At 35.9% G+C, this 27239-nt stretch overlaps 1 protein-coding gene across 5 annotated transcripts in view; it reads right to left on the reverse strand.

The window, feature by feature from the left end:
* Positions 1-252: 252 nt before the first annotated feature.
* The window catches only part of ptk2ba (protein tyrosine kinase 2 beta, a), a 43440-nt gene continuing 16453 nt past the window's right edge, over positions 253-27239 (reverse strand). For 2 of the 5 annotated variants that reach the window (XM_048190412.1, XM_048190410.1), the window contains 26 exons: positions 25930-25992; positions 25801-25855; positions 25552-25692; positions 25040-25114; positions 24505-24606; positions 24255-24372; positions 24007-24046; positions 22273-22310; positions 22136-22180; positions 21954-22051; positions 21735-21816; positions 21264-21364; positions 19285-19400; positions 17910-18010; positions 17705-17794; positions 17200-17404; positions 15442-15538; positions 15283-15339; positions 13596-13715; positions 9837-9983; positions 9332-9367; positions 9218-9242; positions 4426-4472; positions 3514-3648; positions 3328-3408; positions 253-720 (listed from right to left, as the gene is read on the reverse strand). In XM_048190412.1, coding sequence (XP_048046369.1) covers positions 505-720; positions 3328-3408; positions 3514-3648; positions 4426-4472; positions 9218-9242; positions 9332-9367; positions 9837-9983; positions 13596-13715; positions 15283-15339; positions 15442-15538; positions 17200-17404; positions 17705-17794; positions 17910-18010; positions 19285-19400; positions 21264-21364; positions 21735-21816; positions 21954-22051; positions 22136-22180; positions 22273-22310; positions 24007-24046; positions 24255-24372; positions 24505-24606; positions 25040-25114; positions 25552-25692; positions 25801-25855; positions 25930-25992 — 2431 coding nt within the window. In that variant the 3' untranslated portion in view covers positions 253-504. The remainder of the gene's footprint in view (positions 721-3327; positions 3409-3513; positions 3649-4425; positions 4473-9217; positions 9243-9331; positions 9368-9836; positions 9984-13595; positions 13716-15282; positions 15340-15441; positions 15539-17199; positions 17405-17704; positions 17795-17909; positions 18011-19284; positions 19401-21263; positions 21365-21734; positions 21817-21953; positions 22052-22135; positions 22181-22272; positions 22311-24006; positions 24047-24254; positions 24373-24504; positions 24607-25039; positions 25115-25551; positions 25693-25800; positions 25856-25929; positions 25993-27239) is intronic. The other 3 variants (XM_048190413.1, XM_048190414.1, XM_048190415.1) reach the window with 3 other exon arrangements.

The following is a 27239-nucleotide window of genomic DNA, read 5'->3' on the forward strand; positions in this document are numbered from 1 at the left end:
AATGTATTGTTTAAAAGGGAACTCTCAATGAATTTTTGAAATATATTAAATATTTGGATTTTTAATTGAACTCTTAATTTATGGAGGCACTGAAAACTCTTAAATTATAAGTATTTTAAAAGTATTTTTGTGATTCTAAATCAGTTGTACTGTATAGAAATACTAATTATATTGATGTTCCATTGATTTTCTATAAAAACATATGTGTGAAGTTTAGAGAATTAAATAAGTTAATGCTTGAAATGACAAAACTGCAGTCGTCTGTATTTATTTCCTTCCACACACTTAATTAGAAAATTAAACATCTTTGACTCTTTAAAAATGATTACAAGCAGACATTTGTGAAAAATATATTTAAAAACATTCAACATTGAAAGCACTGCTTTCATTACTTTTCGGAAGCATAAATAAAGCAAGTTGCGCCAGGTCATTTACAATTAAATTCATCCTCTAGCTTTCTCATTGGATAAAACCACCCGTTTGACATCCAATCAGGGATCAGATCTAGGGACTGGTGGGTTTGGCTATATTCGCTCGTACTCTGGCCTGGTCCACAGCATCCAGAAGATTCTTAGAGTCCATGGCCAGCGTGTGAGCGGCCGTCAGCATCTGCTTCTTACACTCGTCCTTCAGAGACGTGACGGCGTTCTGCTGAGCCAGACGCATCTTACTGATCAGTTCAGCCAGATCTTTATTCAGCAACTTCTGGGTTCCTTCAATCTGAGGAACAGAGGAGCCAGAACAACATTTTACACTGCATTTATATGCATTCTGGGAGAAATCTATGAGGTTTCGTTCAAAATAGCTCACTAACCCAGCTAACAAAAATATGTTCTTTGAATGTTTTGATAATGTTCCCATTAAGTTATGAAAACATCACTTTTATGGATGTTCTCTGAATGTTTTAAGTTGAAGGGGCTATATGTAGAATTCAGAAACCCTTGTTATTAGCAACACCGGTTGCCACTTGAGTGAACTGCAGCCAACAACTGTATTGCTTGTGCTCACGTAACATACAAGAGACTGAGTGTGATTCAAAGTCCCCAACATACTCATGGCGAAGTTCATTTTCTTTCTTTGCTTAGAAGAAGTTGGAAATACCTTTACAGCGATATACAGTTAAAGAACATCCAAACACCATCCACACAGCTGAAAGTGACATTTTTGATGGATATGTAAATATGTGCTGTGCGCTTTTCTCTCAATAACAAAATAATCCAAAAAATGACAGCGGTGAGAAAACATCAGTTAAGAAAGCATCTGATCATAGCGATTTGAATATGTTTACACCAGCACAACAGTTCACCAGCATCATGTCGACAGATGAGGTAATTAAAATTGCACTGTTATCAGTAGGCGTAACTTTTGTTTTAAAAAGTGGGTGGGACAGGAATGTGTGTGTGTGGGGGTTACTATAATTGTATCATTACAGTGCATTCACACTGCCGGCGAGAGCGGCGCGGCGCTGTGCGTCTTGGACGATGAGAGTGTCAAGGAGAGTTGAAGTCAGGTCAGCTTTATGGTAATGAGCTATGACGCGGTTCAGCGGCAACCAATCGGAATGTAGAGGTTCGGGGTTCTAATCCGCCCTTGTGTAATTATTTTTATTTTTTTTGTCATTAAAAACAAAGATGTTCATCAGTGATTGTATATCAAGAGCAGGTACACGTTTATGTGCATTTTGTTTTGTGATTTCACGCTTGTCCATGTGAAGATTGCGCAGTGTGCACGAGCGCCAAGAGAACACTGTCGCGCCACTGATAACAGCGGCAACGAGTGTTCAACATGGTTTCAAAAACAACACATCTAACTGCTAATCAACTAGAGATGTTTCTTTTGTTTTAGATACATCCGTGCCACAAGATGTTTCAAAAAGTGGTGAGGACAATATCAACCTTGGCAAAAAGTGGTGGGGACATGTCCCACCCGTCCCACCCACAAATTATGCCTATGACTGTTATGAAAGTTTGATTATAAAGTATATTTGAGACTAAAGACTATATAGATCTGGCTATGTGAGACTGTAGGGTTGAATTAATCGCTTTTCTTTGCATGACACATTGACATTACAATACAGAATGGCTATTCTGGTATTTATCCTGAACATTGTATAAGCATTCATTTCATGTGTCATTGAACGAAAAAGAGAAGCTCCCGGAGCGTTTATAAATGACACATCGCTTTTGATTTTCCTGGTGAAACCGGCCCAAATCCTTTACATAAAATTCAGTCTATAGGCTTTGATAGCAAGTCGGGAAGGTCTCGTTTTTTAAGTTTCGTTTCAAGCTGTTCACACATTGGCAATAAAAAAAGCAATTAATATATGAAAATTCTTACATAAAGCCCCTTTAAGGAAACATTCCATTTGATCATTTTATAAAAATTATAATAACGTTACTTGTGAATGTTCCAAAACTAAAACGTTTTAGAAAAAATCATTCCATGAACAAAGTACATTAATATTTTTGCGCTAGCATTTTTAGAACAATATTAAGGACCAGATAACTCTAGCTAAGCGTTCTATTAATGGATCTGGAAAAATGTTTGTTCTTATCTTTGAGATATCCAGAACGTTCTGAGAATGTTTTCTATTAGCTGGGATATCGCTATGGCTATATTTTTTTAAGGCAGCGGCTATTTGCACTAAGTGCAAATAGTGATAGATGCTATTTACACTAAGTGAAAATAGCATATTTTCTTAGTGATATATGCTACTTACACTAAGTAAAAATAGCTGTAGATGCTATTTACACTAAGTAAAAATAGCAATATATTCCATTCACACTAAGTGACAATAGCAGCATTTTCTCAGCGATATGCTATTTACACCATGTAAAAGTATCAGTTCTTTGCAATAAGAGTAAATGGTAATTAGATGCTATCTATACTTTATATTGGCAGACACTATTTGCACCTCATTATTTTTGTAGATTAATAGGATGCAATAATATCATAGAGTGTAAATGATTATTTTTATTAAAATTATTAAATGGATGCTGCCTTAGTGGGAGAATAAAAACCGTCCCTACACCTTCCCCTAAGTTTATTTCCACTTTTAGAACATTATTTTCATTTTTATTGAAAATAAATGCAAGCTTGGCAAAAGGCGGATTGAACCATTGTCGATCGCATTAAAAACCAGGTCTGCAAGCCTTACTTGCTACTGCTGTGCTACAGAAGACGTTGAATTCCATGCGTCTTTTTTAAAACTTGACTTTCCCAACCAGACATTGGTGGGTGGAGCTAGTGTAAATAGCGTTTGCCAACAAGGGCAGCCATTGGCACTTAGTGTAAACAGACACTCTAAAGATTTTTTAAATCTTTTACCTCCGTTCTGATGGATTCATGTAAAGACGGGAGGATGTCATCCACACTGCGGATCAGACTGCGCAACGTCATTCCTACCGACTGCCAAATAAGACAATAATGACCTCATCAAACACAGAAACACGACTCCAAACATTAAGCATCAAGCATAAATGACCAGAAATGAAATGTTCAAAGTTGACTTACCTTCACCACATTGACGTACTCTGAGGCTGGTAACGTGTTGACATCGTTCTTCAGCTGTACTACAACCTTCACCATCTCCATGACATTATGGTAGACCATGTCATCTGTGCGATCCAGTTCTGCTGTGGGCGCCGGCTATGACGGTCAGAATCAATCAGTGTTAATACAAGCATCAAATCATTGCAAATAATCTGATTTTAACAGATAAAATTATTGCATTGTGATTTAAACCATGAAAAACACAGACTTGGCAGATTCAGACGGGAAAACTAGTCCCATATGAATAGGGCTTTAGTTTTAGTAATTTTTAATTATTTATTTATTTTTTCAGTTTTATTTATTTTTTCAGTTTTTAAATTTAAACTAAATTAAAATGAAAAATGTAAGCAACTAGGTAAAATAAAATGTTTGTTTTTTTAAAAAAATATATTATATATTTTATTTCAATTAATGTTTATTTAAAGAAACAAAACATTTTTTTATGGTTTTAGTTTTTGTTCCTATAATAACCCTGAAACATGTACATTTCACTTCTTAAAAAAGTTATCAGTCTTTCTATTTTATTTATTACTTTACTCTCATTTGGTGGTGCTGACCAAAGTTACTACATAGCTCGAAGACAGGTGGTTTCATTTCAACTTCACCAAGGCTGAAGTTTACAGATATGTGGTGAGGGAATTGTCCTTCATCCTCTATCTACTGACCCATTATCAAGGTGAGCTCAAAAGGCCCAAAGCTCATCAGGTTTTAGTCACAGAGCACCCAGTAAAACCCGCCGCTTTGATTGCTGCCATCTGCCCGTCTAGAAACTTCCAAAGAACGGCTGACACCTTTATTCAGCGGCTTCAAAAAGAGATCAGAAGTCTCTGCTGCCCTTCACTCCGTCCCTAACTGCATTAAGACAGCAATTACCTGAGCGGACACCCGTGGGGGCTTCTCTGGGGGACCCTGGGATTGAGCTGAGAGCAAAACACAGACAAAAACAGTGTGACAACATAGAAGAAGCTTTACTATGGATCCTATAAAACATCATTAAAATTGTGACAGTATAAGTATTAACGACTGAAATAATAGTTATTAAAAGAAATGGATCAGGAATATTTAATCATGTCAAACCAGTGGTGCATCAACAACAGTGTTGTCATTGTTACCGAAAACTGAAGCTAAAACTATTCAAAATTATTTGTGTATAATTTTGTAATAAAGCTGAAATATCAAATTGATATGAAATATCAATATTACGTGAAAATCACAAATTACAAATGTTGCCTTGGCAACTAACTGAAAGAGACCACGTTCACACCGCAGCAGAATATGGCTGTCAGTCCTGTATTTGAGTCCTTAATACAGTTATATTCACACACAGTTAATTGCAAGTAACTTACGAGAGTGACAACAGCATTCTACATCTGAATTCACACCTGTAAATTTACAGGTCTGCGAGAGAGCCGCTCTGCACTGCACAAATGCATGTCTACCGTGTGTTGCGGGTTTTCATGTGTGGTTTCGGTAACTTACAGCGACAGGAGATACAAGAGTTTTAGATCCAGTCACCAGATCCACCTATGCTTACACATGACACAAATGCTCCATTCTCCACCTAGATATAAACGCTGCTGTTGTTTAAAAGGTGCAGTAACCGATTTCTGAAAAATGTTGTTGAAAGTGAATCAGACCAAGCAGCACAACACACGTGTAGCCAATCAGCAGTAGGGGGCGTGTCCACTAATGAGGTGGAGGAGAGAGAGTGAGCAAGAGAAAAGAGACATTGGCTGAGAGACTTTACAAAAGAGAAAACCTCAGAGGAATATCACTGGAAAAAAGAAGAGAGTTATGATCTGGCAAGAGCTTTAGGATCCGCATTAACATTAGAAAAGCTTTCCAGCACTGGTGAGACCCAAACGGGAAGGCCTGAAAACAGATGCAGAGGTTGCGTTGTTTCTATTCCGTATGGAAGTAACATCGTTTTTGCTATGTTTGACAGAACCGAGATATACTGTTGTAATGTTAGCTATAGCAACAGGACAGTTTTGCGTGTCATTGTTTGACTGGAGCTGACTAATAACAAACTCTTGCTTGTTATATAATCTTGTGGACTGTATGTTTATCTTTTTGTTCTTCCTTGTCATTCGTTCGCCTCTTCGCATTATTTTTCGTGAAGCTTAATTTTGCTTCACTTCAGCTATGATAAAGAGAGATCATCCACTCTTGCATTGCCTGATCATGCTTTTTGGAGGTGGAGCAATGAAGGGAGGGGTTTGTTTGTTTGGGTTGATTTCAAATATCAACAGTGTTTCTCAGAAATCGCTTACTGCACCTTTAACCCTCTGGTGCTGGTTTCATGTTTTTTATTTAATGTTTTGTATTTTTGGGGTATTTTACGGAACTAAATTACATTTATGGAATAGGTATGATCCATTTATGACCTGTTAACCACTTTTTTTAGCACAGACCTGAAAATGAAATTTCCAATTTAAGGGCCCGGTTTCACAGACAGGGCTTAGCCCAAGTCAGGATTAGGCCCTAGTTCAATTAGGATATTGAAGTAGCTTTTATAAATGTATACTAGAAAAAACATTACTGGTGTGCATCTTGAGACAAAACAATGGCGCTGACATATTTAAGATATGACAGTACAAGTTGCTTTCAGTTAAAACAGCTCAAACATGCATTTTAGTCTAGGACTAGCTTAAAGGGATAGTTCACCCAGAAATGAAATGAAATGATTTACTCACCTTCATGCCATCCTAGGTGTATATCTTCTTTTAGACGAACACAATCGGAGAAATATTTAGATTTATATATTTATTTATATATTTAGATCTTTAGTCCTCCAGGGTTTATAATGTTTGTGAATGGGGGGCTGTGTTTTGAAGGCCAAAAATAATGCATCCATCCATAAAAAAAAAAAATTAATCCATACGAACTCCAGTGGGTTAATAAAGGTCTTCTGAAGCAAAGCGATGCGTTTTTGTAAGAAAAATATCCATATTTAAAACTTCATAAATTCAAATAAATAGCTTCTGGTGGATGACCGTACGCAGAATGCACAAGTCGTCTTGCGTAAAATGAGTAATCCTCTGACGCGATGCATGACGCAGGATGTAGGAGTATTGTAAGCTTAGACACCTCTCACGGTTCAAACAAATAGGGCTGTACAACAAATTTAAGCTCCTCTTTTCTTATATCGAAATCCTCTGACATTTCTCTTTAGAAATGATAATTTTAGAATTATAATCTGTGACTGGTAATTTGTTTTGCTCTATTCTCTGCGCCTCCGCGTTCGTCATTACGTTGTTCGTCATTACGTTGTTCGTCATTACGTTGTTGTTTCTTACAAAAATGCATTGTTTTGCTTCAGAAGGCCTTTATTAACCCACTGGAGTCATATGGATTAGACTTTTTATGGATGGATGCATTATTTTTGGCTTCAAAACACAGCCCCCCATTTACAACCATTCTAAACCTTGGAGGACTAAGGATATTTTTAAATATATTTCTGATTGTGTTCATCTAAAAGAAGATAGTCATATACACGTAGGATGGCTTGAGGGTGAGTAAATCATGGGATAATTTTCATTTTGGGGTGAACTACCCTTTAAGACATGTCTATGAAACCAGGGGAAACTGTTGTAAATCTTGAATGCTTTGGAGAACAGATTTAAGTTTGGTCTCTTTTTAAGAAGACAGATTAGGCAGATTATTTCTGAAGCAGAAAAAAGTGAAAATAAGGTTTAACTATATATATATATATATATATATATATATATATATATATATATATATATATATATATATATATACATACACACACACACACACACACACACACACACACAGTATCTCACAAAAGTGAGTACACCCTCACATTTCAGCAACCATTTTAGTATATCTTCTCAAGGGACAATACCATAGAAATGAAACTTGTATATATTTTAGAGTAGTCAATGTGCTGCTTGTATAGCTGTATAGATTTACTGTCCTCTGAAAATAACTTATCATACAGACATTATTGTCAAAATAGCTGGCAACAAAAGTGAGTACACCCTAAGTGATAACAGTTGTATGTTGTTTAACCATGCAAAGCCACATGTCCTATTCATCATGTTCATGTTTTTGTCTGTTTGACAAGACCATACAAATTTGTGTATCTTGTATTAGAGCAGTTAAAATTTGGTACTTTGAGTACAATTCTCTCATACTGATCACTGGATGTTCAACATGGCACCTCATGGCAAAGAACTCTCAGAGGATTTGAGAATTAGAATTGTTGCTCTCCACAAAGATGGCCTAGGCTATAAGAAGATCGGTAACACATTTAAACTGAGTTACAGTACAGTTGCTAGGGTCATACAGAGGTTTTCCAAGACGGGTTCCACTCAGAACAGGCCAAAGAAGTTGAATCAAAGAAGTTGAGTCCTCGTGCTGTGCAACAGGTGCAGAAGCTGGCTTCAAAAAACAGATGCATGAATGCTGCCAGCATTGCTTTAGAGGTTGCAGAAGCGGAAGGTCAGCTTGTCAGTGCTCAGACCATACGCTGCACACTGCAACAAGTTGGTTTGCATTGCTGTCGTCCCAGAAAGAAGTCTCTTCTGAAGCTGGCTCACAAGAAAGCCCACAAACAGTTTGCTGAAGACAACCTGTCCAAGAACATGAATTACTGGAACCAAGTCCTGTGGTCTGACAAGACCAAGATAAACTAGTTTGACTCAGATGGTGTCCAGCACGTGTGGCGACACCCTGGTGAGGAGTACCAAGAAAATTGTGTCTTGCCTACAGTCACGCATGGTGGTGGTAGCATCATAGTCTGGGGCTGCATGAGTGCTGCTGGTACTGGGGAGCTGAGCTTCATTGAGGGAAACATGGATACCAACATGTGCTGTGACATTCTGAAGCAGAACATGATGCCCTCCCTTCAGAAACTGGGCTGAACGGCATTTCCAAAATGAAAACGACTCCAAACACACCGCCAAGATGACAACTGCCTTGCTGAGGAAGCTGAAGGTGAAGGTGATGGAGTGGCCAAGCATGTCTCCAGATCTGAACCCTATTGAGCACCTGTGGGGCATCCTCAAGCGGAAGGTGGAGAAGCGCCATGTGTCTATCATCCAGCAGCTCCGTGATGTCATTATGGAGGAGTGGAAGAGGATCCCAGTAACAACCTGTGCAACTCTGGTGAATTGCATGCCCAGGAGGATTAAGGCAGTGCTAGATAACAATGGTGCTCATACAAAATATTGACACTTTTTCTTCCCACAAACATGTTTTACTCTAAAACTGTGAGAAAATGAAACAAGTTTTGCTATAAATTTGAGGTTGATATCTCAAAAAATAAGCTTTTAGTAAGATTTTATTACCTAAAGTTTAATTTGAAGTAGAAAAACGACTAAAACTGAAAAATAAATTAAAGCTAAACAGAAATATGAAAAATGTTAAACCAAAATCACAATATTTAAATGAAAATATAAAAATAAAAGCTGTAATAGTATGTAAACATTACTAAAATACTAAAAAAGTTATCTGTATACTATTTTTTTTAACCTGAACAGAGGGGAAGATTATTAATATAAACAACTTAAATTTGCTGTTCATCACTCAAGGCTTCAGAATAGCACACATGTTTTAATGACAACTGAATTTTGGGTGAAATATTCCTTTAATCTCTGCTTAAAGCTGCAGTCTGTGTGTGTTAAAATGAACTGACCTTGGCTTGTCTTGTTTTCTGACATCTAAAATAGAGAATAATATGTTAACAGTGTATAACAGTGGAAAACAACAGTCAAGATGGGACGGAGACTTAAAAAATTCAGTATATTACCACTTTAGCCTTTGTGTCATCATTAGCAAATGGATCCTGAAAGAGAAACGGACAAACATGAATATGACCCCAAAGTCATGAAATATTGTTTAACCTAATTAACTTTCATAATGTACATATTTCAAGAGAAACAAGACAAAATATAGCACAGAAATCCATGCAGAAAGGAAACGTCAGCCAAAAAGGAAAGTAGTTTCAGTGGCAGAGCAATGTTACTTTTGAATGTTCTATGAATTTTCTGAAACAAGTTGACAAAATGTTAGACAAACGTCCAACTAAAATGTTACAGAAAAATTCCAAAATTCCATATTCCATTCCATAAATGATGTTTTTGTGCTATCGTTTTGAGAAAAATATTAAAGAATAAGATAACTTTCTATTAATGTTACCGGAACAAAGTTTGTTCATAACTTTGAGAGAACCTTGCCAGAAAATTATCCAAAGATCGGGGAAGGTTCCCTGTTAGCTGGGATGACTGTGATGACAGACACTATTGATGACTAACCAGAAGCTTCTCTTCTTTCTCCAGCCACCTGTTGTCCTCCAGCATTTCCTGTTTCTGCCTCCTTAAAGTTTCCTGCACACGCTGCCTTTCCAGTTCCCACAGCCGCTGGGCGTCTTCCTTACTGCTGGGCTCCTGAAAACCACGGTCCTTCACAAACACACATAAACTCTCACTCTCATGAGCTGCGGATGAGGAGTTTTGCAGCTCCATTAATATGTCCATTAAGTCCATTAATATGCTAATAGTACTCCAAATGTTGAAATTATGCATTTAAAAAGGAAAATACAGCTGAAATAAAATTATATAAAAATGAGACAAAAAAAACCCTCTGAAACTAACTGAAATACAAGGAGCCCCGCCCATGACATGCAGGAAAGAAAAGTAAATTGGAAAAAAAAAAAAATTGAGGGAATGACCGTGCACACGATTAAGTAAATCAAGGGAACGAATAAGTAAATAGTGTACATGATTTATAAATTGAGGGAAGGACTTAGTAAAGCATGCACACAATTTAGTATATCGGAGGGAACAAATAAGTAACTTGTGGGCATGATTTATGAATCGAGGGAACGACTTAGTAAAGGGAAATCGAGGGAACCAATCAATAACCAATTAAGGGAACGAATTATTAAATTGTGCGCATGATTTATAAATTGAGGGAACGACTTAGTAAAGCGTGTGCACAATGTAGCAAATTGTGGGAACGAATAAGTAAATCGTGCTCACGATTTAGTAAATCAAGGGAACAAATTAGTAAATCGTTTACACGATATATAATTGAGGGAACGACTTAGTAAAGCGTGCGCATGATCAAGTAAATCGAGGGAACAAATAAGTAAATTGTGCGCATGATTTATAAATCGAGGGAATGACTTAGTAAAGCGAAATTGAGGGAACCAATTAATAACCAATTAAGGGAAAAAATAATTAAACCGTGTGCATGATTTAAAAATTTAGGGAACGACTTAGTAAATCGTGCACACGATTTAGCAAATTGAGGGAACGACTTAGTAAAGTGTGCGCATGATTTATTAATCAAGGCAACAAATAAATAAATTGTGCGCACAATTTACAAATTGAGGAAAGGACTTAGTAAAGCGTGTGCACAAATTAGCAAATCGAGGGAACGAATAAGTAAATTGTGCGCACAATTTAGCACATCGAGCGAACGACTTAGTAAAGCGTGCGCATGATTTAGCAAATTGAGGGATCGAATTAGTAAATTGTGCACACGATTTATAAATTGAACAACTTAGTAAAGCGTGCACACGATTTAGTAAATCGAGGGAATGAATAAGTAAAGCGTGCGCATGATTTAGTAAATCGAGGGAACGAATAAGTAAATTGTGCGCATGACTTTAGCAAATCGAGGGAACGAATTAGTAAATTGTGCACACGATTTATAAATTGAGGAAACAACTTAGTGAAAGCGTGCACACAATTTAGTAAATCGATAAATTAAAGCTGAATAGTGAAAAGTAAAAAAAAAAAAAAACATAACAGAATTAATAAAACAAACTAAAATTAAAACGAAAACTAAAAGATAAATCAAAATATTAATTAAACACTATAATAGTATATAAACAATTCTAAAATAGCTATACCAATTTTTGTCAACAAGCTTTCCTGTAGCTCAAACAGTTCATGGCGCTTAGCAACGCCAAAGATTTGGAATGACTGATAGAAAACTGATATAAATGTATATGCTTTTGAATGCAATGTAATATGTGCCAAATGCTTAAATATAAATGCAAATGTAGTCCAATCAAATGCTGAATAAGAACGTCCCTCCCTCTGAGTTATAAATATCACCTGCTTTCGACTAGCATTAGCACAAAGCAAATCATAGTTCATCTGTCCCTCTGTTGTGGTAACATTCATACTTTATTTCCTTTATCGACCATGAATAGGTTGCAAAGGAAGTGGCTGAAATTTATTCATTGCGAAAGTCTTTTTTTCAGTCTATGGCACAAGCTGTCAAGGGCGGTTTCATCAGGCTGTGACATAAACTAAACTGTTTTCTACATTAAAAATAGGATGATTTGTACCCACCTGAATTTCCTGTTTTAATAGGAAATACATTAACACAGGAAAAAACTGTGTCTATCAAGCAAACTAATGGGGTCTTTTTGGACAGTGTGTGCAAAGCATGTTCATTGGCCTTTTTTAAAGTCTTCTTACTTAGTCTTTTTGTCTTGTTTTCCAGTACAAACACCTAAACATTTACTAGTAAACAAAATGACATATGATTTACATTTTTAAAGGCAGGGTAGGCAAAACAATTTTTAACAACTTTCTTCCAAATTTGTTTAAACTTTCTATATATTTCAATGCATAATTAAAATGTAAGTACTCTGATAAAAAGAGTATAAAAATCGATTGACTCTAGACCGTTTAATCTGTATTAAACACAGCTCATTATTTCCATTCGGGACGAAACATAGGATTGGTTTAGGCGACTGTCACTCTCTCGCAACCATGGCAACCACCCTTTTGCCACACATGACCTGCCCACTTGCGCGCGCACGTTTGATTTGGGGAATTCAAGAGGAATAACGTACCAAACAATGGCAGAGAAACATCAAGCAGAATTCTCTGTACCGGCCTATGCAGTTACTGAAGGCAAACCGGGCAAAAAAAGGAAGACGGTAACAATACAAGAAAAGGCAAGGAACAAAAACATTTTGGATAAACAAAGAAATAAAACAAGAGTTAATATCGGCGTGGCTTTCCAGCGATGGCGAGAACTGAGGGAACTCAAGGGGCTGAAAAGTGACTCGTTGATGGCCTTATTTCTGCTGGACAGGTAAATCTTTCTTTTTGTATTTTAATCGTACATATTTTTTTGTTTATTTTTTCATGAAGCATGTGTCATTAGCACACGTAGCTGCGTAATATAGCTAACATAACATTACTTAGCGAGCCGTAGTAGAGACGATAAATAATCTATAGCCTAGCTCAAGATGATGGCTATAGTGTTGAATTGTGCATAATTTTGCTTTAGATAACTAAACACATGTTTAAAGATAGTAGGCCTAACGTTACTCCGCATCTAGGAACTTTTCTTAGAACTATATTTACCCTCTGTCTAACTCTTTTACCATGTTCACTTGTAAGTTTACCTGCACGTTTTTTTCGCCTTTGTTTTGTTTTTATATTCTCTACCTATGTTTACTGATGTCTTTATCTTGTATCTGTGTGTGTTGTACACACTTTGTTGTATGTGTGTGTTATTATTTTGTGTCTGCAATGCAGTTGTGAGTTGATATTTGAGTGTATGTTACTCTGTTTATCTGTAATCAAGACATTTCATGTGTTTTGGGGGCGTGGCTTTGGAAGGAGCCCAGAAGGGAGGGGGTGGAGTGAATAGAAATAATGAGCTGTCTTTAAAACAGTCGTGAGAGGTCTACAGACACTCGATTTTTATACTTTCTTTTTCAGAGTACTTACATTTTAATTATGTATTGATATATAAATAAAGTTTAAACACATTTTAAAAAAAAGTTTTTTATACAGTTCTTACCTACCCTACCTTTAAGTCTTGTTTTTCAAAAGGAAACCAAATTTATTTTTCTGACCCCATTAAGCTTAAAGCCAGCTAACAGAGAACAAATGTATCTTGATTTAAGAATGTTAGGATATTTATACTGGAAAACAAGACAAAAATACTGAGTAACAAAATCATTTTTTGCAGTGAAAAGATCTAGAAACACACAGGAGCAGTATATTTGCACTACTGAAGGCAGGTGGCGCTCTTACCCCCATACTGCCACGGCGAGGGGACAGTGGCAGGGTCAGCGTGCAGCTGGACGTGAGCGTGAAACGCCAGTCTGGTGGGCTGGCGAGGACAGGCGAGCTAATGCGCAGAGACTCGGGCAGCTGGAAAGTGGGCCGCATGAGCAGCAACATACAGACAAGCAAAACTAAACCACACGCTAAAACATATTCACACAATGACATGCATAACATGGCGGTTTAGAGCACAAATGCAGAAAAGCAGACCAAAACCACATGTACTGGAAATGGTGTGACTTGACCTAGATAGACGTGACCAACATAAAGCTGTTTATAGTTTATAGTTATATGGTCTACCAATTTTAAACGCATCATCCACAGAATAAAATACAGATATACTGCTCAGGAAATGTAATCACTCTCAAAGTTATGTTTCATTTCAGTATCAACATTGTCTCAGTTGTTTCTCTTAAAATTTCTTTAAAATATATACAACTAAGGAAAAATTTAAGTTCATATTGAGATCTAATCAAATATGAGACACAGAGGAGATCTCTTCTGAAACTTTAGAGGAGCCTTTCCTCAGGAGAAATGAGTGAGGAGCAAAAGTCTTTCCATTTCATTTATTTCTGTCTATGAGAATGAAAAGAGATATTTTTCCTATGGACCTGCAATTCAAACATTAAAATGCAAATCTACTTTTAACTACAAAGGGACTGCATTTTGTGCACTTAAAGGTGCCCTAGATTCAAAATTTGAATTTACCTCGGCATAGTTGAATAACAAGAGTTCAGTACATGGAAAAGACATACATTGAGTTTCAAACTCCATTGCTTTCTCTTTCTTATGTAAATCTCATTTGTTTAAAAGACTTCCGGAAAACACGCGGATCTCAACATAACACCGACTGTTACGTAACAGTCGGGGTGTACGCCCCAATATTTGCATATGCCAGCCCATGTTCCCAACATTATGAAAGGCATTAGACAAGGGCAGCCAGTAACGTCTGGATCTGCACAGGTGAATCAACGGACTAGGTAAGCAAGAACAACAGTGAAAATGGCAGATGGAGTAATATTTTCAGTGTTATTTGTAAATTGTCTTTCTAAATGTTTCGTTAACATGTTGCTAATGTACTGTTAAATGAGGTTAAAGTTACCATCGTTTCTTACTGAATTCACGGAGACAAGAGCCGTCGCTATTTTCATTTTTAAACACTTGTAGTCTGTATAATTCTTAAATACAGCTTCATTCTTATTAAATCTCTCCAACAGTGTAGCATTAGCCGTTAGCCACGGAGCATAGCCTCAAACTCATAGAGAGTCAAATATAAACATCAAAATAAATACTTTACTCACATAATTTGAAGCATGCATACAGCATGCATGACGAACATCTTGTAAAGATCCATTTGAGGGTTATATTAGCTGTGTGAACTTTGTAAATGTGCTGTAATATAATCGAGAGCTTGTGTGGCAGGGAGCACGCGAATTAAAGGGGCGGCGCGCTGAAAAAATCAGTGCATAGTTAATGATGCCCCAAAATAGGCAGTTAAAAAAATTTATTTAAAAAAATCTATGGGGTATTTTGAGCTGAAACTTCACAGACACATTCAGGGGACACCTTAGACTTATATTACATCTTGTGAAAAAGCATTCTTGGGCACCTTTAAAGCAACTACAGACATTCTAGAAGGGAAAAAAAAAATCACCTGCAGATGTAGACGTGGATTGAGAGTGTTGAAACCTGATGATTTCATTCTTGATGGCTTTTCATAAAACAAGAACGGAGATGAACAGAAAAAGACTGAGTATGATAAACAGTATGAGAATAACAGTATGAGAGAAATAGAAAGTGAGAAGACAGACACCTTCGGTGGAGCATCAGTAAATGTTTTTAAGCTTATGGAGCGGGTTCTGGCTCTGATCTCATTCACCTCCATTTCCTTCTCCATTTTATGAACATCACTGTGGGAAGCAAACAGAAAACAGTTGAGGTTACAGTTTGTATCATTTTTACTCTTATTATTTATTATGATTATTTACATTTTTATTTGATATACTTTACATATTTATATACTTTTTACATTTTTATTTTTAATGTTTTTATTTTTTATTATTATTTTAATTTTTTATTATTATTATTTGTATTACTACATACATTTTAATTTTATTATTTTTAATACATATTAAAAGTAATATATTAAATTATATATATATATATATATATATATATATATATATATATATATATATATATAAATATATATATATATATATAATTTAATATAAAGCAATAAAGCAATAACTTACAAATCTCATAAACTTATATTTTATTCACAATAGATATAGATAACATATCAAATGTTGAAAGTGAGACATTTTGAAATGTCATGCCAAATATTGGCTCATTTTGGAGTTCATGAGAGCTACACATTCCAAAAAAGTTGGGACAGGTAGCAATAAGAGGCCGGAAAAGTTAAATGTACATATAAGGAACAGCTGGAGGACAAGTTTGCAACTTATTAGGTCAATTGGCAACATGATTGGGTATAAAAAGAGCCTCTCAGAGTGGCAGTGTCTCTCAGAAGTCAAGATGGGCAGAGGATCACCAATTCCCCCAATGCAGCGGTGAAAAATAGTGGAGCAATATCAGAAAGGAGTTTCTCAGAGAAAAATTGCAAAGAGTTTGAAGTTATCATCATCTACAGTGCATAATATCATCCAAAGATTCAGAGAATCTGGACCAATCTCTGTGCGTAAGGGTCAAGGCCGAAAAACCATACTGGATGCCCATGATCTTCGGGCCCTTAGACGGCACTGCATCACATACAGGAATGCTACTGTAATGGAAATCACAACATGGGCTCAGGAATACTTCCAGAAAACATTGTCGGTGAACACAATCCACCGTGCCATTCGCCGTTGCCGGCTAAAACTCTATAGGTCAAAAAAGAAGCCATATCTAAACATGATCCAGAAGCGCAGGCTATACTATACTATACTATATATACTTTATATTAGTATTTTATTGTTACTTACATTTTAATTTTATTTTGTTTAATATTATATATATATATATATATATATATATATATATATATATATGTGTAAAATTTGAGTTATTAAAATATATAATATTAAAAATAATAAAATTAAAATGTAAGTAACAATAAAATACAAATAAAAAATATAAATATACACACTTTAAAAAAATACATTAATTTTGTTTTAACAGTTTTTTTAATTATTATATACAGTTTTATTATTTTATTAGAGCCATTTTGAGCTCTGAAATGTGTACATATGACTCCTTTAAGGGTTTAAACTGACAACCCTATAGGTCATGGACGACTAGGGCAGGCCGGCCACTGGTGATGTACCTCAGCTTGCACACAATTTCTCTTATTTGCATTTTTATTTTCATTATTTTTATATAATTTTCATTACTTTTTTATATAATTGTTTTGAATTAGTATTGTTTACATTTTTAATATTTATTTATAATAATTTTAATATTAATATACATAATTTTATATAATTTTTTTTTTTCCCTCAATGTCCACTTAAGTGTTGGTTTGTAGTTTGTATTATTTTTATCTGGCGGTTGACGACTAGCAGTGGCGTACCTCAGCTGGCACACTAGCTTGGCGAAGCTGGGTCTCTCGTTGGGGATGTAGGCCCAGCAGCGGGTCATGAGGGAGTAGAGGGTTGGCGGGCACCGCTCAGGTTTGGGTAGACGAACACCCTGCTCCAGCTGGTTTATCACATCCTTGTTCTCCAGCCAGAAGAACGGCTGCTGACCTCCACTCATGATCTCCCACATGCACACAGCTGAAAGGAGAAGCACAGGAGCCACCAAGAATCAGGAACTATAAATGAACTGCTTTAGATGTTAATTTCTAAACTTTGAGGCATTAAATCAACAAGAATGAGAACAGGAAATAGGAATTTACGCCATGACGATGGCTTGAAAAATCCTGATTACAACATTGATTTATTGCCTAATATGATCAAAACAGTGATTCAGCTTTGAAAAGTCTGCATTGCACTTTGCAAACATGACAGAACACGTCCTGCATCTTTAAATGCATTCATCTCACTAAGGCTACGTCACGCTTCAAAGTCACTAACCAAACATCCAGACATCACTGGCCGAGGTAAACCGTCTGAAGTTGATTGACTCTGGCGCCATCCATTTGATAGGCAATCGAGTCACGGAGGCTTTGGAGAGAGAACAAAGTGTCATTTGAAAGCATTCGGCAGTGAAATGAAACTGCTTATATTTATGCGAGTCAGATTAAAATAGACAGATCTTTGACATCTAGTCAGAACTTGCCTTTGTAATACTCTTCATCTTCTATATATCTGGACAAGCCGAAGTCTCCCAGCTTCACACAGTCTGGTTTGGCCACCAGCACGTTTCTCACAGCAATGTCTCTGATGGGAAAACAGTGAACTGAGTAACCTGATTATCTATGCAGTATGCACCACTAAAATAGGCCACATGTATGAGATATAGATGATTATCAAAAGGAGATGTGAAAACACCTACAGCCAAACACTGTGTGTGTCCTAATATATATATATATGTTTCCTCAAAAATATTAAATAGTACATTGATAATATGACAATAAGAAATGTTTCTTGAGCAGCAAATCAGCACATTAGAATGATTTCTGAAGGATCATGTGACACTGAACACTGGAGTAATGATGCTAAAAATTCAACTTTGATCACAGGAGTAAATTACATTTTAAAATATATTACAATAGAAAACAGTTATTTTAAATTGTAATATTATTTTTAAAATTGTATATTATTATTACGGTTTTTACTGGATTTTTGATCAAATAAATTCAGCCTTGGTAAGCATAAGAGACTTCTTTCAAAAATTAAATATTACACATGAACAAAACAATTTATTTTGTGTCATTCCCAATGTGTAAAAATGTTATTTACGTGTATTAAGTACACTTAAATTTTAGCTACAAAACTGGCAAGACAAAGATGTCAACTGAAAAATATTATTCCAAAAATATTTAAAATTCTATTAAACATCATATCATTTGAGATGTGCTGGAAATGTTCATGAGTCACCACACTGTCAAGACTTTTTGTCAGTGAACAAATAAAACGTGTAAGAGTTGTTATGAAAAGGTGTATAATTTAGATTATAATTTAGAATAGAATTTCTCCACTGGAACAAAACTACTCATAGTTGAAAAAACACCTAGGTAGATGAGTAGTACAGTAGTCGTGTGGGTGTCTATATAAAGTTCACCCAACCTACAGCCTTGGTGTTTTTGCCACTGAAACTGACTTAAACTAAACTTTTACCCAAAAGAGTGTCTGACACTCTTCTACATGTTATTAAAGTGAAAGGTCAAGAGCAACAGATGTTTGTAGCATGTCAAACAAACCTGATTGTACATAAAGAGATACAGTTAAAACTTAAAGGGTTAGTTCACCCAATAAAAAAAAATGAAAATTCTGTCATTAAGTACTCACCATTTTTTGGTTGAACCAACCCTTTAAGTTACAAAAGCCTTTCTGTTCTTCATAAACTTGTTTTTAAAATGATAACCAACTAGGAACAAATGCCCAAAATTTCAAACAAACTAGGCAATAATTATTCACAATAATAGCATAATGTATTTAAGCAAAGAGACGTTTAATTTAGGACACATGGGTCAGAAGGTGTACCGGCGTACCTGTGTACCATGTTAACGCCCTCTAAGTATGCCAGGGCTTTACTGATCTGCAGGCTGTACAGGATCAGGGTGGCATTGGTTAGTTTCTGCTGGTTCTCTGTCAGGTAATTTCCAAGCTGAAGTAAACACAGAAAATCAGGATGAGTGCAACAATATTGCACAATGTACCAATATGAGCTGGGCCATATTTACCCCTTATTGTGACAGTGGCAAGAGTGACTGTAAACAAATATTACCCTTAATGAGTAATTTTGTTTGATTTAATACTATTGCTGTCAGGGTTTTGTCACTTCAGTCTGGTTTATTCTTGGTTTGGCAACACTCCTATCATTTTGTCATCTTGTGAGCATGCGGCTTAAGTTCGTTAAGTCCTCTTTTCGCTCTTTTGTCCGTGTGAAACGTTGAGATCTTAACTTCATTTTAAAGAAACCCTAAAAAAACCTAAAAGGTTCTATGTAAGGTTTTACATCCACCTTATTCCTGAGAAGCCCACTGCGTTTTGAATTATGGGTGGCACTTCTAGTTTGGGCAACTTCCATTCAAAAAGACTGAAACCCTACAAATAAAGTGGTATCACTTTATAATAAGGTTCATTGGTTAACATTAGTTAACTACATTAGTTAACATGAACTAATAATGAACTGCACTTATACAGCATTTATTAATCTTTGCTAATGTTAATTTCAACATTTACTAATACATCATTAAAATCTTGTTTGTTAATTAGTTAATAGTTAAACTAACAATGAACATCTGTATTTTAAGATTAGTAAATACAATAACAAATGTATTGCTCATGGTTAGTTCATGTTAGTTAATACATTAATGTTTAACTAATGAACTTTATTGTAAAGTGTTACGGTCATCTCATTGTACCCAGTTTAAAAAAAATAAAAAAAATGCATTATTGAATTCATAGAGCGAGCCTTTCACTGATTGTATACAGCTTAACAGAAATAACACCCATAATTTGCGCAAAGTGTCATGGGGCGTAGGAATAAGGTGGATAAGGAGAAATGTCTTAAATGATTGCATAATACTTATGTTTAATGGGTTATTTAGTGATAAAGTATGTTTACGAGCTGCTTAATATAAAAAATGTAATTAAATTTAAAAATAAATTTAAGCTAAATCCATAAAATGAGCGCCTGACAGAACACTTCAAGGTCTTTTATTCACACGGCTCTGTGGAATACTTGATTCTGATTGGTCAATGCACCATCCAGCGATATGTTATTCCCCAATAACAACCGATGAAAACAGGATAACACTGGTTCATCCGGGTTACTGAAGTCAGCAGCGCTATACGCTATTTTTTCTTCGTCTAATTTTTGCGTTGCGTTATGACATCCAGTATCGTGGACTCGCTCTCTCGTTTCATACAAACGCAGCCACTGGCATTTTGCGACTATTGTTTTGTACACTGTTGGGTTATAAGATAACAAACAGGTACGATTTTAAAACAGTTTAATCTCAGATCATTATCTCTTATCCTCATAATTATTCATGTGGCGAAATGCCATTTAATAAGTGGTGTGAACTGTACCGTATCTCTTAAATGTCTGTCTAGTTTGAACTTGTCGCGCAAGCTTTGCGTTTAAAGAGCTAATAAAATATTCTATCAGTATTTCGTGTCTAATTATTTACTTATGTGGCAAGTAGCTGTGTAATAAGTGGGATAATGTACATCCAGCCGGTTGTTATCTCAGAATAAACTTCAGCCTGATCACCCTGTCTGGGTTTATTCTGAGATAACAACCGGCTGGATTTACATTATCCCTCACATATAGAACCTTTTTCTTCTAAGAGTGCAGAATTTGAATTTGTCTCATATTTGAATAAGTTTGCATCATTTTAATTCTGTTATTTTCCTGTTTATTGCTGTGAAACTAAATAAAGATGACTTGACAATTTTCCTTGCTACAGATTTTCCTGTATATATGCAAGCCACTGTCAAGCTTGAAATGAATGAATTTCACCTCTCCATGCTGGTAAAGCTCCATGACAATCCAGACGGGATCCTCTTCGATAATTCCTATGAGTCTCACAATGTGTGGATGGTCCAGTTTCTTCATGATCACTGCATGAAAACAATGATTTAAGGGTTTATTGTTCTATTTAGGCATTTAATTCTACAGGTGGAAGATAAAATAAAGCAAAATTCAGCATAAATCACGGCTTCACAAGGCTTATTGCTTTTAAAAAACAGTTATTCCACATACCTGGCAAGGTTTCATAAAATAAACACACAGAAAAGTAATGTTACTGATAAAAAAATATTATTCTTCCACCAAGCAATGTAGTTCTTCAGAAGCGGAATGGCTGCCAAGCAACACACAAACGCAGTGGCGCAGTAATACTGATGTAATGCGGTCAAGTTTACAACAGCTTTAAACGTGGCTCAAATAATCATAATCAAGAACCAGAATTATCGTTTTATGACAACTTACAAGCTTCACTCATGAACTTCTCCTTCACATCAGCTGTGCAGTCCTTGCATGTCTTTACAGCAACATTCACTCGCTCCCCTGTCTAGATAAAGACACAAGATTCATGAGGTTACTCTCCAGAAAGCTGAACTTGAATAGGTTTCTAGTGATTTCTACTAAATCCACATGATCCATTAGAGACTATATTTTGGCCTGTAGGTGTGAGACTGAGGCACTAACCTTGCTTTTATAGATCCCATCATGAACCTCACCAAAGAAACCTTCACCTAGAATCCGGCCGAGCACAACGTCGTTCCGTGAGAGGCTGAATTTACATGCTGGATTATAAGGGAATTGAGTTAAAGATGGCAAATAAATAAATAAAAAACAATCAATCCCTTAAAATATGTTGTGGTTCTTACGTGCAACTGGTTTATTTTCTGGTATCTCTGAATAAATATCTGAGCCTGTGAAACAATGAAACAAAAAACAGTATGTATCTAACAGTCTTTTATAAAATTTGTATATATAGGCAGTATATATATTTTGCTTTACATACTTCTACTTTGCATGTCAGATCTGGTGTTTTCTTCACTGCTTTGCAATCAAAAAATTAGACAGAATTAATTATTTAAATAACAAATATAAATCTAATATTAATAAATAAATAAAATTAAGATGTACAGGCACAAAAAGTTGTGCTCAGAATTATTGGCACCCTTGGTAAAGACGATCAAAGATGACTGTGAAAATAAATCTGCATTGTTTATCCTTTTGATCTTTAATTCATAAAATTAGCATTGGCACAGCCATGAAAATGTCCAGCCATGACTTCCTGTTCCACAGGAGTATAAACATGAGGAAACACAAAGGCCAAATTCCTTTAATCATTCATCACAATGAGTAAAACCAAAGAATATAGTTCTGATGAGCAGCAAAATATTGTTGAGCTTCACAAAATAGAAAGTGGCTATAAGAAAATAGCTAAAGCATTGAAAATCCCCATTTCCACCATCAGGGCAATAATTAAGAAGTTCCAATCAACTAAAGATGTTACAAATCTGCCTGGAAGAGGACGTGTGTCTAAATTGTCCTAATGTGCGGTGAGGAGGAAAGTTTGAGTGGCCAAAGATTCTCCAAGGGTTACAGCTGGAGAATTGCAGAGATTAGTTAAGTCTTGAGTATCAGAAAGCCTAAAAAAAATGATCAAACAGCACCTACATCCCCACAAGTTGTTCGGGAGGGTTTCAAGAAAAATCCTCTGCTCTCATCCAGAAACAATCTCCAGCATATCCAGTTGTCAGACTGGAACTTCAAACTGGACCGGCTTCTATGGTCAGATGAAACTAAAAAAAGAGCTTTTTGGCAGCAAACCCACCAGATGGGTTTGGTGCACACATGGATAAAAAGTAATCTATGCCCACGGTTAAATATAATGCTGGATCTTTAATGTTGTGGGCCAATTTTTCTGCTGGAGGTCCTGGACATCTTGTTCAGATACATGGCATCATGGATTCTATCAAATACCAACAGATGAAAGAAAAAAAAAACCTGACAGCTTCTGCTAAAAATCCTATGATGGGCCGTGGTTGGATCTTCCATCAGGACAATGACCCAAAACAAACATCAAAACCAACACAAAAATGTGTCACTGAGCACAAAATGAAGCTTCTGCCATGGCCATCCCAGTCCCCTGACCTGAACCCTAAAGAAAATGAGTGGAGTGAACTGAAGAGAAGAAGCACCAACATGGAGCTGGGAATCTGACGGATCTGGAGAGATTCTGTATGAAGGAATGGTCTCTGATCTCTTGTCAGGTGTTCTCCAAACTCATCAGGCATTATAGGTGAAGACTCAGAGCTGTTATCTTGGCAAAAGGAGGTTGCATAAAGTATGCAAGATGCCAAAGAGTGCCAATAATTGTGGCCAACATATTTTGAAAAAAAAAAAAAACATTTATTTCATAAAGAGATTTTCCCTACATTTTCAATTCCTTTACTTCAATGAAAGGTTAGATTGTTGTGATTTTTTAAAAATAAAAGATCAAAAGGATTAACAATGCAGATTCATTTTTACAAGCTTCTTTGTTCATATTTACCAAGGGTGCCAATAATTCTGAGCACAACTGTACATGCATACATACATACATACATACATATATATATACACACACACCACAAACACACGCAAAAAAATTGATTAATCAAGTTAATCAAAAAGTAATATATCAAAGGAATAAGGAATATATATATATATATTAAGAATACAATAAAAGCAAAACATCACTGCTTACCTGCAGGGTAAAGGAGGTAGAGAGATTCTAGCATCTCTGTCTGGTAAACACAAATGGTAATTTGTTATTCATATAACGCACTCTGGGAAACATACTATACTAGTGATGGTAAAGCACTGGTGAGGCGAGTCAGAAACCATTTAAGCAGAGGAACTATTTAAATTGGTTTCAGTAGTGGATACTTATTTAAGATAGATGATGATGTTGGTTTCATGACCTGGTAACATGAAAGAATTAAACCTATGTACCTTTATTTGGCCGCACTATTAAAGTCGTCTCATTTCCGTGCTCCAAACGACAGTAGCCATCGATCAAATCTGCCATGTTCTCTGCGATGGCCAGAGAGGCTGTGCTGATAGACAAAGGCTGAAAAAGACAAAACAAATCTTTTAATATACATTATTTAAATATTCATAAGAAAATCAAGGAAGGTAAACTGATTCAGAAATCAAGCATTCATTTCAGCAAAAACATTCAGGTACATGTAGATGCATTTACCTGTTTAGCTCCTTCTATACATATATGTAGCAGTGTCTTTCCGTCATTCTGAAGGGTGTATTTAATACTTTGAATCTGCGCAAATGTGGCTAGACAGACCGGCTAATGAGGACACATCAAAGAAAGCCATGTTAATATACATTAAAACCATTAGGAAAAAAAAAAAAAAAAACTTCCATTACTTGGAAAAAAAACCCCTTCAACTTTAATTTCATCTAAAACTTCAGCCAAGGAAACATATGATATAGACACACATAAAAAGTGAATTTGACTAAAATTACAATAAAAACTGAAACTTTTAAAATAAAAACTAATTCAAAATATTAATATTTAATATATATAATATATAATAATATTTAAACATCCTACAATGTGTTTGGAGCACTCTATTTCAATGATAGTGTGTGCAGGACAAAGGCTAAATTTTTTTACATTGTGGTCAGCTGACAAATAGAAGTGGTTATTATTGCTTTTGTGAGTGAGTGCTGCGTTTCAGAGTAAAAGCTGAGTGGTGGGATTGACGTGTTGTTCTTACCACAGAGCTTTTGTCTGTGCGTTGCCGAATACCTTTGGGGCCGATGACCAGATCTACAGAGATGCTCCATCCTTGCTAGAGAATAATCAGACATTTGCAGCATTTACGGCATCACAATTACTTCTTGATCTACAGTGGTCACTTAAAACCATACTCGAATCTATGTCATGCATGCATTAGATAACAAAATGTCAAAGCAATATGTTATCTATGCTACAGAAAGATAACACAAGCACATTTTTCAAGTAAAACATTTGGCAAAAGATGATTATTAAGTTTCAAATGATAAAAATATATGTTGCTGAAAATAGTTAGAAAGTATTGATCTGATTTCATAGCCACTGCAAAAGTGACATTTTTGCAGCAATTAATGGCAAACAACATTTGTTTCGAGATTGTTATCTAATGCAATGACATTCACTAGTTCTCATGTCATCTCAGAGAGTAAATAACACACATCAACCATTATTAACATGTCTGTAATTAAAACAACAACAACAAAAACAACTTACCACCAGCTCACAAGGAAAAACCTCTTCATCAAAATTGGAAAAGACAGATAATGTTTCAAAGAACTTCATGATGCACTGCTCCTCCTTCAGCAACGCAAACTGCTGGAACGTCTGCTGGATCAGTTTTCTCAGGTGCTTCGACTGTTTCCCAACAAATATATGAACGTCATCAAAAATCACAAGCGCTGTTGGTGTGTATTGGATCGCTTTGCTGCCTTATTCTCAAAGAAGTCAAGAAAATGTTTTTACCTTCATACTGCTGATTAATTCTTGAGGAAAGAACAATTGCAGACCGACATCTTTCCTGACGGGAGCAGAAATGCCATCAATGCATATTCTTGTGTAAAACTATCATACAGCATAAGACAAACTACTTACTCCAGCAGATCCAAGTTAGATTTTTTCTCCAGGCCACTGGCATTCATGTCTTTATAAAACCTCCTGTTAAAATAAGAAAAATGGAAGTAATGACTTTTCTGAATCATTCTATTATGTTGTCTATTTATTATTACATTTATGCATTTGGTAGACACATTTATCCAAAGGTATATACATTTCTATCAGTTCTTGCATTCCCTGGGAACTGCTTGAGCTATAGGAATGATTAATAACTCGGGGCCCTATTTTAACGATCTAAACGCAAAGTGTAAAGCGCACGGCGCAGGTGCACTCAGGGCGTGTCCAAATCCACTTTTGCTATTTTAACGACCGAAAAAACGGTACGTGCGCCGGGGCGCATTTTTGAAATGGGTTGTCCCTATTCTCTTAATGAGTAATGGGCGTAACGTTCAATAAACCAATCAGAGTGTCATCTCCCATTCCCTTTAAGAGCGAGATGCGCTCGCGCCATGGCCGATTGCTATTTACATGGTTGAATTTGTTGGCGGAAAAGCTGAACGCTTTTCAAGCGAAGAAACCGATCTGCTCGTGCGCGAAGTTAAAGCGCGCGAGCAGATCATCTACGGGACAAGCAGGAATCCACCAAAGCTTCCCGAGGTGAAGAAGGCGTGGGATGAATTAGCAGTGATTGTGTCTAGTGATGGCGAAATGAAGCTTTGTGAAGCACCGAGGCTTTCCCCTCAAGTGTATCGTAAAAAGGTTCATTAATCGAAGCTTTTCAACACAGTGCACAGCACACTAACGACATCTTGTGGTCAAAAGGTGGAAAAAAACTGCCTTTGCGTCCCAGACGACGCAGCTATTTTTGGTTTCATGTAATAAATCAGTTTGTGCTATGAAAAGCGTATAAAACAATGTAAATTATCAAGTCTTTCAAGTGTCATTTCACTTACACACTTTGAATAAATGAGTCTGAATAAAATTTGGGGGGACAAATAGGCAAGCTTTGGCATATATTATCAAAATAAATGATTGTCATAGAATGAAGTATGAACTGGGAATAAATACAAACTGAACACATGTAAATATTTATTCGTATTATGGCATATTTTTTGCTAAAAAGCAAATGATACTTCACATCTGCGCAAGGGTTCACGTTATGTGAATCAGAATACGAAGCAGTCACGTGGTTGTGTGCGAAAAGAATCAAGCTCCAAACGCTCATGTAAACTGTGCAATTGTTGAATAAATAAAAAAATAAAAATAAAAAAAAAGAATCAAGTTCCGATACAGTGCTTCACTGTGAGATGTTTCGTTTTTTTGATACAAGCTTGGAAGCCACGGTGTCA

The sequence above is a fragment of the Megalobrama amblycephala genome, linkage group LG5 (assembly GCF_018812025.1).
Source record: "Megalobrama amblycephala isolate DHTTF-2021 linkage group LG5, ASM1881202v1, whole genome shotgun sequence".
In the NCBI taxonomy this organism is placed as follows: Eukaryota; Metazoa; Chordata; class Actinopteri; order Cypriniformes; family Xenocyprididae; genus Megalobrama; species Megalobrama amblycephala.